The sequence below is a fragment of the Coregonus lavaretus genome, assembly GCF_964263955.1.
Source record: "Coregonus lavaretus genome assembly, chromosome: 1".
Taxonomy (NCBI): Eukaryota; Metazoa; Chordata; class Actinopteri; order Salmoniformes; family Salmonidae; genus Coregonus; species Coregonus lavaretus.
The window spans coordinates 71,085,673-71,103,598 of NC_139988.1; the positions used below are offsets into that span (position 1 = coordinate 71,085,673).

The 17,926-nt window shown below is 42.5% G+C and overlaps 1 protein-coding gene across 1 annotated transcript in view; it reads left to right on the forward strand.

The window, feature by feature from the left end:
* lrp2b (low density lipoprotein receptor-related protein 2b) overlaps positions 1–17,926 on the forward strand; it is a gene marked incomplete at both ends in the record, with an annotated part of 143,661 nt that overhangs the window by 56,794 nt on the left and 68,941 nt on the right. Inside the window, 12 exons of the mRNA XM_084167517.1 lie at positions 1,315–1,443; positions 1,797–1,963; positions 2,812–2,955; positions 3,203–3,312; positions 3,674–3,851; positions 5,227–5,440; positions 5,710–5,946; positions 6,216–6,407; positions 8,466–8,642; positions 8,996–9,291; positions 9,538–9,982; positions 15,041–15,206. Of these exons, the coding sequence (XP_084023643.1) occupies positions 1,315–1,443; positions 1,797–1,963; positions 2,812–2,955; positions 3,203–3,312; positions 3,674–3,851; positions 5,227–5,440; positions 5,710–5,946; positions 6,216–6,407; positions 8,466–8,642; positions 8,996–9,291; positions 9,538–9,982; positions 15,041–15,206 (2,455 nt within the window). The remainder of the gene's footprint in view (positions 1–1,314; positions 1,444–1,796; positions 1,964–2,811; positions 2,956–3,202; positions 3,313–3,673; positions 3,852–5,226; positions 5,441–5,709; positions 5,947–6,215; positions 6,408–8,465; positions 8,643–8,995; positions 9,292–9,537; positions 9,983–15,040; positions 15,207–17,926) is intronic.

Genomic DNA, 17,926 nt, shown 5'->3' on the forward strand with positions numbered 1-17,926 from the left:
TCACAGTTGAAGTGTACCTATGATAAAAAATTACAGACCTCTACATGCTTTGTAAGTAGGAAAACCTGCAAAATCGGCAGTGTATCAAATACTTGTTCTCCCCACTGTATGTGTATGTGTATGTATGTATATATGTATATATGTATGTATGTATAAAAAATAAAAAACATCAGGTAACGTTCAAACAACTTCCAGATAACATTCAAACAACCAGTAGGTACTGTTCCAACAAATTCTGTATTACATTCTAACAACCAGCGGGTAACATTCAAAATTCGTCCATAAAACATTCAAACATACTATTTGTTTGTAGTGGATAGTGCTGAACAATTAACAGAAATTCCTGTTATTGAATGATGTCTGTTAAATTATTTGAATTCCATTTCGTTCTTTTTTTTTGTGAGTGCAATGCGCAGTTTCTCTAGAGATAAATCAGATCAAGCCTGAACTGTGCGATGTAGTAGGGAGTTGTAGTTTCCAACAGGCCAATATTCTACATAGTTTATTGCAGAAAACATGATCATTAATTATAACCATAAACCATTGCGCGCCTACTTGTCCAGTCTGAGAGGGAGAGAAGTGACAGAAGAACGAGCGATCGAGAGGGATAGAGAGCTTCGTTAGGTATCTCTACCTGAAAATACATGATATAAGTGGTTGATAGTTGGTATTCAGCAGTCATAAAAGTATGCCTTATTTACTTTGAAGAACTACTAAAATAGTGATTTTGTCAGACCGCATAGGCAGCAGCTCTATAGAGATGAGATGATGACTTGGAAATTAAATAATAAAGTAATCAAATAGGCCTAAAACAAATGTAATATACACAACAACTGAAATATTTTATTAAAGTAAAGTAATGTCAATAAATGATGGTTAATAAGTAATAAGCAGTAATGGGAAGCCACCACCATCATTGGACTTTTATTAATTGTTTTATTCTGTGTTGTTACAGCAGTCAACCCACATACATGTAATGCATAGTGCATTTAATGTAAAAAATGTATAATCAAAACCGAAATCGAAAAAACTTGATAATCTTTTAATAATCGAACCGAAACCGAACTGACCTCAAAAAGCACTAATCGCTCAGCACTAGTTTACATTTACATTTAAGTCATTTAGCAAACGCTCTTATCCAGAGCGACTTACAGTTAGTGAGTGCATACATTTTCATACTGCCCCCCTGTGGGAAACGAACCCACAACCCTGGCGTTGCAAGCGCCATGTTCTACCAACTGAGCTACAGGGGACCCTGTAGCTCAGTAGTGGATAAAGCATTTCATGATTGTTCCATTGTTTTCCACTATGCAGCAATCAACCCATGCGCGGAGCACCTGTGCAGTCAGCTGTGCCTACTGTCTGGCTTTAGGCCCAGGTACTACACCTGCCACTGCCAGTCTGGCTGGAACCTCAACAGTGATGGGCGGACCTGCATCAAAGGTACCCTACCAGCAGCTCTAACGATAGGCTTGTAGCATCTCTCTTAGCACATCGATTTGACCTGATGAATTATTGCTGTCATAAATTTGTACAGTACAAGGGATTTTTTCTATCCTATTCCTAATCAATTTTATTTTATTCTATACCACTCTGATTTATACTATTCTGTATGAAGGCAAATGTGTTGTGTATTTGTCATAACATGATAAATGGAGATAGCGATATCGCAAATGCCAATCAGAAAAAAACATTGGTTGATTTTGCTTTTCTGTTTTGCTTGTCTCTTTCATATTCTATTCCACTCCACTCCACTCCACCCCATCCCATTCTATCCTACTCTGTCTCTACCTCAGATGACACTCCGTTCCTGATGGTGGTGAGGGAGACTGTGATCTTCGGCATCCCTGTGGACCCGGCCGACCCCTCCAACAACGCCATGGTACCCGTGTCTGGCATCACCCAGGGGCGGGACATCGACTTTGACGACCAGGAGCAGTTTGTCTATTGGGTGCAGGGCTCGGTGAGTGACAAGTTGCTCACAGTAAATAAACCACTACCATTTTAAATGTTGCAAAATTCAGGTTTTGCAAAATTCCCCAGTTTTCCAGAAATCCCGGTTGTAAGATTCCCGTAATAAGGCAGGAATAAGCAGATTTCTAGAGAAAAAAAATGGGACGGTTACTGGAATTTTGTAACCTTAACCGTTTTGAATGATGTAAGTGCAGAATCCTACCTCAATATACACACACTTAACTAGACTCTTGCTTAACTCACACATTGAAGTCCGAGGAAGTTGAAATTAAGACTAAGAAAAAGCTCAAACCAAGTTTATTCACCCACTGGGTCCAACAGCTGAAAAGACAAAGACATGTTTACACAAGTACATATATTTATACCCTCTAGTGGGTGGAGTCAACTCCTTGCATATCTAGACAGCCAATACACCTCTGTTGCTAGTCAGGAACTTAAGTGGTTCCTCTCATGGGTGTAGTCATGTCCCTGCCTCCGTTGTGTGTATGTCATAGGACTGTTCCTGCTCACTTCATCTGACCTGACCTCGGCCCACATTCCTCACTCCTCCCTAATCCACGGCTATACAACCTTATCAGTGACTGAAACCAGACTGTTACTCTTTGCCTCTCTCCATAGGATACATGAGATTTGACAATAACATGTTCTGACAGAATGTAAACTTTCTGCACTCCCCTTTCTCACTCAGTAGATTTCCATACACCCAGTTCTAATATGGAAACATGAATAAGGATATTTCAATATTTCAAGTTAGAACCCAACACCCCAAAACTCACTTATTTCAAGTCTGGATTCGGGTCTAATATAAGTGAATTGTTTGCTGTCTCTCCCTCTCAGAGCTCCATTTACAGGGTGAAAACGGATGGAACCAATAGGACTCTGTTTGCTCCATCTGCAATCATTGGCTCGCCCTCTGGTCTGGCTTTTGATTGGATAACTCGCATGATGTACTACACTAATCCAACTAATAAAGCAATAGAGGTAACGTATCATGTCCTCATTGTAAATGATGTATAGAATATATCTTACTTGCATTTGTAGACATACAATATCATTACTAGGCTTAAGGTGTTATTGGATCCAATATAGAGATGATAACTGAGTAGTTTCACGCTAATTGTGACTATATCTCATTTCTTTGCATAATGTATCTTTTAACTGCGTTAGTAGTAACATGGTTATAATGTATTCATTTAACATGATATAACAAGTTTCTCATCTACTGTAGGTCATTCGTGTGGATGGAGTCCAACTCTACAGGAAGACCCTCATCACAAACACAGGGAAGCCAGAGGGAGCAGGGGAGCCTATTGGAATAGCCCTGGACCCAGCCAGAGGGTAAACACTCGTCTGTGTATCAGTATTACTAGTTACAAAGGATACAACTGAATAAATGTAATACTGACAAACAAGTAGTACTGTATGTGTATGTGCCGTCTTGCGTATGTAGTGTATGTTTAATGGTCAAGTAATAATACTGTACAGTTTGTTGGATACTGATGTATTTAGGAAGTAAAATAATCAATGTGACTTTATACCAACATTATACCAAGCATTTCATAACATTATAAGGAAAATCAACAACAACAACAGACATTTTTTGAATTGTTAGTTAGGCTTCATTCCAGGTCATCATCAGTGGATTAATACTAATGCTAATACTAATTTATGCTAACCTTTCTGAATTCCTGCTTTATAGTAAGTTGTTCTGGACAGACCGGGGGATAGACAGTGGCGTACCTCCTAAGGTTGCCAGTGCTGACATGGATGGAGGCAACCTGAGGAACCTCTACACCATCAACCTGGGGAACATTGGGTTCATCACCGCAGACATCGCTATGAGCAAGCTGTACTGGGGCGTCGCCAGCACCGGAGTGGTGGGTACCGAGTTACACAGAAACAAATATATTAAATCAAATCACATTTTATTGGTCACATACACATATTTAGCAGATGTTATTGCGGGTGTAGCGGAATGCTTGTGTTCCTAGCTCCAACAGTGCAGTAGTATCTAACAATTCACAACAATACACACAAATCTAAAAGTAAAAGAATGGAATTAAGAAATATATAAATATTAGGACGAGCAATGTTGGAGTGGCATTGACTAAAATACAGTAGAATATAATACAGTATATACTGTATATATGAGATGAGTAAAGCAGTATGTAAACATTATTAAAGTGACTACTGTTCCATTATTAAAGTGGCCAGTGATTCCATGTCTATGTATATAGGGCAGCAGCCTCTAAGGTGCAGGGTTGAGTAACCGGGTGGTAGCCAGCTAATGATGGCTATTTAACAGTCTGATGGCCTTGAGATAGAAGCTGTTTTTCAGTCTCTCTGTCCCAGCTTTGATGCACCTGTACTGACCTCGCCTTCTGGGTGATAGAGGGGTGAACAGGCAATAGCTTGGGTGGTTGATGTCCTTGATGATCTTTTTGGCCTTCCTGTGACATCGGGTGCTGAAGTTGTCCTGGAGGGCAGGCAGTGTGCCCCTGGTGATGCGTTGGGCAGACCGCACCACCCTCTTGAGAGCCCTGCGGTTGCCATACCAGGCGGTGATACAGCCCGACAGGATGCTCTCAATTGTGCATCTGTAAAAGTCTGTGTGGGTGGACCATTTCACATTGTCAGTGATGTGTACACTGAGGAATTTGAAGCTTACCACCTTCTCCACTGTGGTCCCGTCGATGTGGATAGGGGCGTGCTCCCTCTGCTGTTTCCTGAAGTCCACGATCAGCTCCTTCGTTTTGATGACGTTGAGGGAGAGATTATTTTCCTGGCACCACTCCTCCCTGTAGGCTGCCATAGGCTGTCGCGTCATTGTTGGTAATAAGGCCTACTACTGTTGTGTCGTCTGCAAACTTGATGAGAATATATGCCATTTAGAAGACGCTAAAGCGACTTATGTGTGCATACATTTTCCTTATGGGTGGTCCTGGGAATCGAACCCACTACCCTGTTCTACCAATTGAGCTACAAAGGACTACACAGACGGACGGACGGACAGACATACATGCACGAACACACACAACCACTGTCATATTATTTTCTCATTTAGTGCTCACAACTTTATTGCATATCATATTCTGATGTGTTGTATGTGTCTGAAACATCACTAGCCCTAGTAGTTATTACCTAAGGGGACAAATAAGGTTATGCTGAATTGAATTGAATAGTGCTGCAACTGAAGCATACAGTATCTCTAATGTCCCTGACTCCCTGTACTGTCCCTTTCCCTGTGAACAGATTGAGTGTGGTACAATGGACGGGGTCAGCAGGGTGACCATAGTGAGCCAGCTGTCCCACCCCTGGGGCCTCACCGTGCACCAGAACTACCTCTATTACACCGACCTGGACTACGAGGTCATTGAGAGGGTGGACAAGGGCACTGGGGCCAACATGGTGGTGCTGAGGAGTGGGATGACAGGAGTGCGAGCCCTCAAAGTCAATGCCCGAGACAGTGAGTGTGGCTACCTACAGCTAATCTGCTGGTCTTCACCTGCGTAGGCTAAAACATATATCGTTTTTCAACAGAGAGCTATGTAGAGTATGAAACTGAACATTTTACTGATCCGATATTAGGTACATTTGCCACCAAGTAGATTGTCAATAGATTTGTAGGTCCTTGAATTTTCAAGTTGGTGTCAATGGGAGATTTTTGTGAAAAAATGAGTTCCACACAGGCATTATACCTCAAGTTAATTTCTCATCCTTTCTCTTCTTCCCCAGACTCGGCCGGGACCACCAACGGCTGCAGCACCAACAATGGGGCTTGTCCCCACCTGTGTCTGCCCAAGCCTGGGGGCCAGAAGACATGTGCCTGCACCACGGGCTTCGTGCCTTCCCAGGATGGCACCAGCTGCGTGCAGTACGACTCCTACGCAGTGGTCTCCACCCCCAGACTTATCCGAGGCTTCCACATCAACAGCTCCGACCACTCGGAGGCCATGGTGCCTGTTGCTGGATGTGCGTAACCCTAACTCTAACTTTAAATCAACCAGACCTAAATATACCCTAACTTTAACCATACATAACATGTACATGTCATAATCGTATGCTAACTATGACCTTTATTAATTGGGTAATTGTTAATTATGACCTATAATAATCTATCTGATGATGTCTGAAACACATCTTGTCATGAATCCTCATTAATTAATCTATACCCAACTTTGTTACTAACTTATACTGTAACTGAGTATCTAGATAAGCTAACATGTCTTTACCCGTTGCAGACTCCTACTCTGTGATGGACAAGTTGGATCTCCACGTCGCCTCTAGGTACATCTACTGGATCGACAACAGCACCTCCAGCTCTTACAGAGGGATCTTCAGGGCCCAGACAGATGGTGGAAGCTTCACTCCCGTCGTCAACCAAGGCATCGGCCGAGGAGGCATACAAGGCATGGCTGTGGACTGGATCTCAGGTTAGGATCCATGATGTAAAGAGTGGAGAGACATACTCCAAGTTGTAAATAGTTCTGGTACTGACCTTCATCTATAAACCACACCCAGCAGGCAAAACTGGTTGAAATGACTTCATTACAAAAAGATAACAACCAGTTCCATTAAGGGACCGGTCGGAATTTACACAATTGTTACCCGGAAAAAAATGGGGGACAGTTTCGTATTTTTTTATTTAGTCCAGGGTAGGGTCATGTAATTTGTAATCGATTAAATGTTAGTATTTGTCAGCACTTTGGAATTTACTAATTGAATTCGACTGTGTAACTTTGACGTACAACCCCAAATAACTGGGGCGTATTCATTATGCCGGTTCTGTTGCAAAACGTTTCTTAAACGGAAGCAAACGGAACGAAACGGGTAGGGACCTACCTGAATTTGGCAAATAGAAACTCTAGTTTTGCTCTGTTTTCTTCCATTTGGTTATAAACAGTAAACAGTTTCCGTAATGAATACACCCCTGGCTGGGAATTTGAAAGGAGAGAGAGAGAAACTGCGTAATGGTGTGATCAAAATACACCATGTGAGTAGCCTGCTAATGTACCTTTCAGGACCTTGTAAACTGTTGAGAATAGACCCATAACTGATCCAAATGGTTGCACAATCAGGCCTATACTGTATGGTACTCCCTGTATATAGCTCCATTCTTGTGTATTGTGTTTTATTCCTCGTGATACTATTTTACTCTGCATCGTTGGGAAGGGCTCGTAAGCCAGAATTTCTCGCTAAAGTCTACACCAGTTGTATTCGGCGCATGTGACAAAATGTTATTTTATTTTATCCAGTTATTTCGGCATGAAGCATTCAAAACAGGTTGTTTTAGCGGTCTTGCTCTTCACTGTAATCAGAGGGTTAATATCAATACTATGCATGCCAGTCTCTCTTGGTTAAAAGTAAAGGAGAGACTGATTGCATCACTTTTTGTTTTTAGAACTCTAGCCTCCCTCTTCCAGCTATTCCCATGCGCAATAGGCTATAGGCTACGGAAGCAAGCCTCTCTGCTATTCCTCTTCTCGTGAAATCCCAGGAAAAGCTATAGGCTACAAAAGCTAGAGGAGTTTTTTTGTTGTTGTATTTTGTATACTAGGCCTAATAGGCTTTCCGTGGAGAGAAGAATGCTTCCTTGCTATTGCTGAATGTAAAATAGGCCTTGGCCAAATGAACTGTTGGGGAAAGTTGCGGAGAGAGAGTGCAGTGATGATAACATTGTTGCACAGATGTAGCCTATTAAATGGTTGCACAGGACAGATAGTGATGAGCACAGTGAAAAAGAAGATCCAAATTTACATCCATTAGAAAAATGGAAATCACTTTCAAACCACTTGAGCAACGAGGCAAGCAATGACATGATGTAAAAGATGCGCAGGCTAAACAGCGTTTGTTGTTGAATTTCAACGTTTAATTAACATTTTCATTAGGCTACATGTAACCTACATTGAAGTATTATTTGCAGTTGTCACCATAACAATGAACACACTTTGAAGCACTGAATGGTCTGTGTTACCACCTTATTAATAGTCCTACAGCATGCAGTAGGATGCGTTGATAGTTGATTGACAGGTGTAGGCTACTGTAGAACGTAAACTTTCCTCTAGTGTGGATGCTCGCCAACGTTTTATAGTTACGTATAATTTATCATTATATTTATCGTCCTTGGTGTTGACGGCCCTTAACGCTTAAATTGGTAAATGCGGCCCTCTAGCGGATAACATGAATATGGTATGAATACAGCAGTGGTTCTCAACCACGGGTTGATTTGATAGAAAGCACGTCTGCAACATTGATAGCCTACTAAAAAGGGATTTAATATTCCCTGCTATTTTGTTTTAATGATAATTTTTGGAGGGGGAGGGTTACATGTTTAGTTTTTTTACGCTCAGGGAGGGCCAGGTAAAAATATTTTTCCACAGTGGGAGGGCCATCTATTTTAATTTCAAAGAGGTCCGATTACCTCCAGGTATCCCTCAATATCAATATTGTTCACTCCCTAAACTTTCTTTCTCCCATCCCCTCCCCCTTAGGCAACCTCTACTTCACTAACGCTGTCGAGGCCCAGACCTACTTGGAGGTGACCCGCCTCGAAACCCCCTACCGCACGGTCCTCCTCAAGTCCATTGAGGACCGGCCCAGTGACCTTGCCGTCAGCCCCAAGCTCCGTTTTCTCTTTTGGGCTGACGGAGGCCAGAACCCCAAAATTGGTAAGTAGTCCAGAGGTTATAGAGGTTGACCAGTAACCAGCACACTTCTAAAGGGTCGGCATAGGTTTCGAATCTAGCCTATTGCCCTTTGACACAACCTCTCTATCTTTCCCCACTCACCCTCTCTCTCTATCTGTTCAATAAAGTCAGAAAACACCTAACAATATATAAAATGAAAGGAAAAGTGGGAACTGAACTGCCTACTGGAGGGCTGCTGGTGTCATTACTACCACTACCGTTGTTCCCTTGAGCAAGGCCCTTAACCCCCAAAATAGCTTTCCATCCAGTGGTGCTGCATCCTAAACCTGTGCCTTTCAATGTGTGTGTAACAAATGTATTATTTTCTATTCTAGAACGTGCCCAGCTAGATGGTGCCAACCGTACCTTGTTAGCCTCCGAGAGCCTGGCATCGCCACGCGGCCTCACCGTCGACTACACCAATGATTTCCTGTACTGGACCGACGACGTGCTGGATATGATTTCGCGCATGGCGCCCGATGGGACGCAGAGGGAGATTGTCCGTTATGGGAGTCGATACCCGGCTCCGTACGGATTGTCGATATTTGGGAATTCTATGTTGTGGGTGGATAGAAAGCTCGGGAAGCTTTTCCAGGCCAGCAAGGATCCGGCGAATACGACCCAGCCAGAGGTGATTATGAAATATCTTTATTTTGCCTAGTGTCTCTTTCACTTTTTTGAAAAATGTCTTATCAAAGTAACATAACAAAACATTATAATCAATGTACGCAACAATGTATACAACGGGTAAACCTACAACATACAACTCCTAGATGTCGATACAACAAGCTGCACAAAAGTAGCACAAAATCACAAAGCACAAAATAGTGTCTTTCACATTCAAAGACTGAACTAACAACATCACTGTCATCACCAGGTGATCCGCGACGACATTGACGGACTCACGGACGTGGTGGTCTTCAACTCCCACGTGCAGCCCACCGCTGCCAACCTGGTGGGCTTCAACCCGTGCCAGGAGGACAATGGGCGCTGCCAGCAGCTCTGCTTCGCCCTGCCCGAGCAGGAGAAACCCACTTGCGCCTGTGCCCACGGTTCGCTCCTCAACAACGGCGTGTCGTGCGGCTACGGTCTGGATGAGTTCCTGGTTTTCACCACCGACTACACCATGAATAGTTTACGTTTAGACCCCTCCGATCACACTAGCCCCTACCCTACTATCAACTTGGGCTATAATGTGGTGGCGCTGGATTTCGACTTTGCAGACAAGAGGATATTTTTTACTCAGTACATGGGGATAGGCCGAAGCAGGATAGGCTATGTCATCACCACGGTTACCGGTGCACCTGTCATCATAGCCGACAGTAAGTGTTGTGAATCCGAGGGTTGGGGAAAACAATGTATAGTGTTTTTGTAATGATTTTTCCACACTATGTGGTCGAAATAACACTCTGAAATTGTGAAAATGATGATAATGTCCTTTTTGTGGAAGAAAAGATTGCCTGGAATTTCAGCCTGCTCAGGTGGGTTTTTGGCCCAGATCATGACATCACAATCTGATCTGATTATTCTGACCGATGACCAGTCATCTTTTATTTGCATATGTATCCTCCTACTTTTAAGAGGTAAGCGGTAGGCTCTAGAGTCTAGACCAGTGGTCGATCTCCAAGGCATTCCTAGTCAATCACCAAACATTTATGTTAAAACCCAACGATAAAGCCTTGCATTCAAAATGTTTTATTCGTTTCGCGCTATTGGCGGTAGGTGCACTTGATTCAGCAGCCATAGCGCCGGGAAGGCAAAGTATTCCCACTTTGAACCATTTCATGTGTCTGAAGGTAGAACTCCGCCTACTCGGCAGGCCCAGAGAGCAAACCAAGTGCACCTATAGGCCTACCGCTGGCCAATCAGATAGCTCAGATCACCGTGTCTGCACAGTTTTCTCGAGCCATAGACTGTAAAAAGAAACCTTGTACGCACAGCAAAGTTGATACTGTGAGATTTCAAAAAATTCAAAACCATGACTAGAGAGAGACAACGAATATAGCAAAGAGCTGCTGTTTTTATGAATAAGTTAATGTTTATGTTGTTATTCAGCACTGTCAACACTTTGCTCAATATTTTATAAGCCATAAAATGCGCATTCTCCCTACTTCCATTTACGCTACAACCAGCACTGCAGCTGCAATGAATGAGTATAGTGAAGTGTTCCGATAAGCTTGCATTGTTATTATTAGTGGCTTGGGTCTTTTTTAATATCGAGGAATATTTCACTTTCTCTGGGCATAGGAGTGACAACATGAATTGGTGCATTATGCAGAAATAATGCAGTGCGACTAGATTTTTGCCATCAGCTGGAAGACTGTGTCCCCCTTTCTCATTGGAGGGAGGGAGGGAGAGTGAAGGGACGGTGAGTCAGAGAGAGGCAGCCTCACCGCTGTTCCCTCCCCTCACACTGTCGATCCAGGCCATCAGTCTAGTAAAAAAAGCGGATTATTATGCTCACTCAGCTGTGCCTCACAAGTAATACAACAAAATGTCTATTACCAGTGTGATCATATACCAAAAATATACACTGCTCAAAAAAATAAAGGGAACACTAAAATAACACATCCTAGATCTGAATGAATGAAATAATCTTATTAAATACTTTTTTCTTTACATAGTTGAGTGTGCTGACAACAAAATCACACACAAATTATCAATGGAAATCAAATGTATCAACCCATGGAGGTCTGGATTTGGAGTCACACTCAAAATTAAAGTGGAAAACCACACTACAGGCTGCTCCAACTTTGATGTAATGTCCTTAAAACAAGTCAAAATGAGGCTCAGTAGTGTGTGTGGCCTCCACGTGCCTGTATGACCTCCCTACAACGCCTGGGCATGCTCCTGATGAGGTGGCGGAGGGTCTCCTGAGGGATCTCCTCCCAGACCTGGACTAAAGCATCCGCCAACTTCTGGACAGTCTGTGGTGCAACGTGGCGTTGGTGGATGGAGCGAGACATGATGTCCTGTTGTCTATTCCATTTGCACAACAGCATGTGACATTTATTGTCAATCAGTGTTGCTTCCTAAGTGGAAAGTTTGATTTCACAGAAGTGTGATTGACTTGGAGTTACATTGTGTTGTTTAAGTGTTCCCTTTATTTTTTTGAGCAGTGTATATAATTTCAAAATGGTCTGAGAACAACAACATTGGCAGGGCAATTCAAGCATAGCCAATATGCAGTGATAATGTATTCGGCCTATAGCCTACTGCACAAACCTCATTGATCAGACTGAGCATTTCAATGGCAAAAGGAGACTCAGGGAAATAAATGATAACAAATATATTTAGAGTTATTTTTATGAAATAAACACCCACAGTGATTTATTAGACATACTGTGATGATTTAAACATAATATAGAAAAGGGGGCCTTGAAGGCCCAATGCAGTCAAAATTCAGTTTTTCCTTATTTTGATTAACCTAACACTGTAAAAGTATGAAAAATGTGATCATTGTTATTTTCTGATAGTTGCCGGTTGAAAATACAATCTACACTGAACATAAAAAATATATACGACATGCAACAATTTCAAAGATTTTACAGTTCATATATGGAAATCAACTCCGTTGTGTCCTCCTCCCAGAGTGCGAAGAGCCTTGGCGTGACCCTGGACAACACCCTGTCGTTCTCCGCTAACATCAAGGCGGTGACCCGATCCTGTAGGTTCATGCTCTACAACATTCGGAGAGTACGACCCTGCCTTACACAGGAAGCGGCACAGGTCCTAATCCAGGCACTTGTCATCTCCCGTCTGGATTACTGCAACTCGCTGTTGGCTGGGCTCCCTGCCTGTGCCATTAAACCCCTACAACTCATCCAGAATGCCGCAGCCCGTCTGGTGTTCAACCTTCCCAAGTTCTCTCACGTCACCCCGCTCCTCCGCACACTCCACTGGCTTCCAGTTAAAGCTCGCATCTGCTACAAGACCATGGTGCTTGCCTACGGAGCTGTGAGGGGAACAGCACCTCCGTACCTTCAGGCTCTGATCAGTCCCTACACCCAAACGAGGGCATTGCGTTCATCCACCTCTGGCCTGCTGGCTCCCCTACCTCTGCGGAAGTATAGTTCCCGCTCAGCCCAGTCAAAACTGTTCGCTGCTCTGGCACCCCAATGGTGGAACAAGCTCCCTCACGACGCCAGGACAGCGGTCACTCACCACCTTCCGGAGACATTTGAAACCCCACCTCTTTAAGGAATACCTGGGATAGGATAAAGTAATCCTTCTACCCCCCCCCCCCCCCCCAAAAAAAATAAAAAAAATAAAAATAAACATTGTAAAGTGGTTATCCCACCGGCTATAAGGTGAATGCACCTATTTTTAAGTCGCTCTGGATAAGAGCGTCTGCTAAATGACGAAAATGTAAATGTAAATGTAATTGAAATAAATTAATTAGGCCCTAATCTATGGATTTCACATGACTGGGAATACAGATGTGCATCTGTTGGTCACAGATACCTTAAAAAAAAGGTAGGGCCGTGGATAAGAAAACCAGTCAGTATCTGGTGCGATCCAGAGCATCCCAAACGTGCTCAAGGGGTGACATGTCTGGCCATGGAAGAATTGGGAAATGTTCAGCTACCAGGAATTGTGTACAGATCCTTGCGACATGGGGCCATGCATTATCATGCTGAAACATGAGGTGATGGTGGTGGATGAATGGCACGACATTGGGCCTCAGGATCTCGTCACTGTTTCTCTGCATTCAAATTTCCATCGATAAAATGCAATTGTGTTCGTTGTCCATAGCTAACCCCACTGCCACCATGGGGCACACTGTTCACAACGTTGACATTAGCAAACAGCTCACCCACACAACGTATGTCTGCCATCTGCCCGGTACAGTTGAAACCGGGATTCACCCATGAAGAGCACACTTCTCCAGCATGCCAGTAGCAATCAAAGGTGAGCATTTGCCCTCTGAAGTCGGTTTTGACGCCAAACTGCAGTCAGGTTAAGACCCTGGTGAGGACAACGAGCACGCAGATGTCCTTCCCTGAGACGTTGTGCAAACCCACAGTTTCATCAGCTGTCCGGGTGGCTGGTCTCAGACAATCTTTCAGGTGAAGAAGCCGGATGTGGAGGTCCTGGGCTGGCGTGGTTACACGTGGTGTGTGGTTGTGAGGCCGGTTAGACGTACTGCCAAATTCTCTAAAACGACGATGGAGGCAGAGAGAAATTAACATTAAATTATCTGGCAACAGATCTGGTGGACATTCCTGCAGTCAGCATGCCAATTGCACGCTCCCTCAAAACATCTGACATCTGTGGCATTGTGTTGTGTGACAAAACTGCACATTTTAGAGTGGCCTTTTATTATCCCCAGCACAAGGTACACCTGTGTAATGATCATGCTGTTTAATCAGCTTCTTGATATGCCACACCTGTCAGGCGGATGGGTTACCTTGGCAAAGGTGAAATGCTCACTAACAGGGATGTAAACCAAAAAAAATATATATATATATATATATATATATATATATATATAAAAATGTATAAGCTTTTTGTGCATTTGGAACATTTTTGGGATCTTTTATTTCAGCTCATGAACATGGGACCAACACTTTACATGTTGCGTTTATATTTTTATCCAGCGTACCTTCTAACTAGCAGGTTTTGTGTGGGTGGAGTTTTGGCTTGCCTGGTGACATCACCAGGTGGTAAATTAGTTAAAAACTATATTTTGGTATTTGTTTCATTAGTCTATTGTTGATATAGTCCAAAAATGTTTTGCATGTCAGCAATCAAGTTTTCAAAATATATAACTTTCAAAATACAGAAATATGATGCATTTTGCATAATGAAAGAAATGCCCCAAAAAAATTTTTGGGGTGGAGTTTTCCTTTAATAGACCAATAACAAAAAGAGTTCCAAAGCTCTCTGCCAATAACAGATACTATTCAGTTTCCCCCTTTCCACTCAGACCACTTCCAGACAGTCTTAGCTAAATTCTGGCATGAGAAATAGTTTTTTGCTAAAAATCTATTATTGTATATTTTTGACCATTGAAATGGAAATCTAGTACAGTAAGGTACTTCATTGTTACCCAGAAATGATTTGATATTGATACAAAAATGGCTGCATTGGGCCTTTAATGTCTTGTTACAATATTGAGTGTAGCTGTTAATATCTCTAAGTTGCGGTATTAGTTACCTTGGTGACTTTGGTTGTCTCCATCCTCACCCTTATCTTTTTCCACTCTGACTCTTTTCTCTCTATTTCTCTCCCCTCTCTCTTTTAAAATGTTCCTTCTCTCTCTCTCTCTCTCTCTCTCTCTCTCTCTCTCTCTCTCTCTCTCTCTCTCTCTCTCTCTCTCTCTCTCTCTCTCTCTCTCTCTCTCTCTCTCTCTCTCTCTCTCTCTCTCTCTCTCTCAGATTTGAATGATCCAGAGGGGCTAGCCTATGACTGGGTCCACAAGCGCCTCTACTTCACCGACTACTACAACAGGAGTGTCCAGGCCATGGGGGTGGATGGGCAGAACCGCTCCTTCATAGCCCATGCCAACCGCCCTCTTGGCATCATTGTGGACCCCTGCTATGGGTAAAACCAACTGAGATGTTTGCATACATTGATCGCTAATTTTACAAATCCCATCCAGGTCTTCCACAAATTGGTCATTTGAGCCAGATAGGAACAATTGTCCTGGAACACTAATATCAATTATTTTGATTCCAGATTATATCACATTCTGTGGTGCCATTGAGCTTTTCTCATTTATATGTTTTTGCCTTTTTTGTCAGACATTTTTATTGATCAAAAGTGGTCTAAAATAAAATTGTCCCATATTTCATGCCATCTATTGTGTAGCTCAAGCTAAATATGTCAATCCATCCAATTCATTTGGGATTGACAGGTGCATATTTCTTGTCTGGCAAACTTTGGTGATTGGTCAATCCATCCCATGTACAGTATCTTGCGAAAGTATTCACCCCCCTTGGCATTTTTCTTATTTTTCCTTACAACCTGGAATTAAAAATGATTTTTGGGGGGTTTGTATCATTTGATTTACAAAACATGCCTACCACTTTGAAGATGCAAAATATTTTTTATTGTGAAACAAAGAAATAAGACAAAAAAACTGAAAACTTGAGCATGCATAACTATTCACCCCCCCAAAGTCAATACTTTGTAGAGCCACCTTTTGCAGCAATTACAGCTGCAAGTCTCTTGGGGTATGTCTCTATAAGCTTGGCACATCTAGCCACTGGGATTTTTTCCCATTCTTCAAGGCAAAACGGCTCCAGCTCCTTCAAGTTGGATGGGTTCCGCTGGTGTACAACAATCTTTAAGTCATACCACAGATTCTCAATTGGATTGAGGTCTGGGCTTTGTCTTGGCCATTCCAAGACATTTAAATGTTTCCCCTTAAACCACTCGAGTGTTGCTTTAGCAGTATGCTTAGGGTCATTGTCCTGCTGGAAGATGAACCTCCATCCCAGTCTCATATCTCTGGAAGACTGAAACAGGTTTCCCTCAAGAATTTCCCTGTATTTAGCGCCATCCATCATTCCTTCAATTCTGACCAGTTTCCCAGTCCCTGCCGATGAAAAACATCCCCACAGCATGATGCTGCCACCACCATGCTTCACTGTTGGGATGGTGTTCTCGGGGTGATGAGAGGTGTTGGGTTTGCGCCAGACATAGCGTTTTCCTTGATGGTCAAAAAGCTCAATTTTAGTCTCATCTGACCAGAGTACCTTCTTCCATATGTTTGGGGAGTCTCCCACATGCCTTTTGGCGAACACCAAACGTGTTTGCTATTTTTTTTCTTTAAGCAAGGGCTTTTTTCTGGCCACTGTTCTGTAAAGCCCAGCTCTGTGGAGTGTACGGCTTAAAGTGGTCCTATGGACAGATACTCCAATCTCCGCTGTGGAGCTTTGCAGCTCCTTCAGGGTTATGTTTGGTCTCTTTGTTGCCTCTCTGATTAATGCCCTCCTTGCCTGGTCCGTGAGTTTTGGTGGGCGGCCCTCTCTTGGCAGGTTTGTTGTGGTGCCATATTCTTTCCATTTTTTAATAATGGATTTAATGGTGCTCCCTGGGATGTTCAAAGTTTCTGATATTTTTTTATAACCCAACCCTGATCTGTACTTCTCCACAACTTTGTCCCTGACCTGTTTGGAGAGCTCCTTGGTCTTCATGGTGCCGCTTGCTTGGTGGTGCCCCTTGCTTAGTGTTGTTGCAGACTCTGGGGCCTTTCAGAACAAGTGTAAATATACTGAAATCATGTGATAGATCATGTGACACTTAGATTGCACACAGGTGGACTTTATTTAACTAATTATGTGACTTTTGAAGGTAATTGGTTGCACCAGATCTTATTTAGGGGCTTCATAGCAAAGGGGGTGAATACATTTGCACGCACCACTTTTCCGTTATCAATTTTTTTGAATGTTTTGAAATAAGTTATTTTTTTCATTTCACTTCACCAATTTGGACTATTTTGTGCATGTCCATTACATGAAATCCAAAATAAAAATCAATTTAAATGACAAGTTGTAATTTAAATTGGAAAAACGCCAAGGGGGTGAATACTTTTGCAAGGCACTGTAGCTCCAACAAATCAAATGTTATTTGTAAACAACAGGTGTAGACTAAATGTGAAATGCATACTTATGGGTCCTTTTTCAACAATGCAGAGTTAAAGCTAAAGAATACAATACAAATTTGAAATTGTGACACAAGGAATAAATACTCAGTGAATAACAATAAAGAGTAAAAATATCATAGCTATATACAGGGAGTACCAGTACCGATGTGGAGGGGTAAGACGTAATTGAGGTAGCTATGTACTGTACATACAGGTAGGGGTAATGTGACTAGGCAACATAATAGATAATAGACAGTAGCAGCAGCATATGTGGTGAGTGTGAAAGTGTGTGTGTGTGTGGCGTCAGTATTGCATGCTATGTGTGTGTGGTCGTATGTAGTGTGTGTGTACAGTGCATTCGGAAAGTATTCAGACCCCTTGACTTTTTACGTTACAGCCTTATTCTAAAATGGATTAAATAAAAAATTTCCCTCATCAATCTACACACAATACCCCATAATGACAAAGCAAAAACAGGTTTTTAGAAATAAAATAAAAATAACTGAAATATTACATTTACGTATTCAGACCCTTTACTCAGTATACAGCCTCAAGTCTTCTTGGGTATGACACTCCAAGCTTGGCACACCTGTATTTGGGGAGTTTCTCCCATTCTTCTCTGCAGATCCTCTCAAGCTCTGTCAGGTTGGATGGGGAGCATCGTTGCACAGCT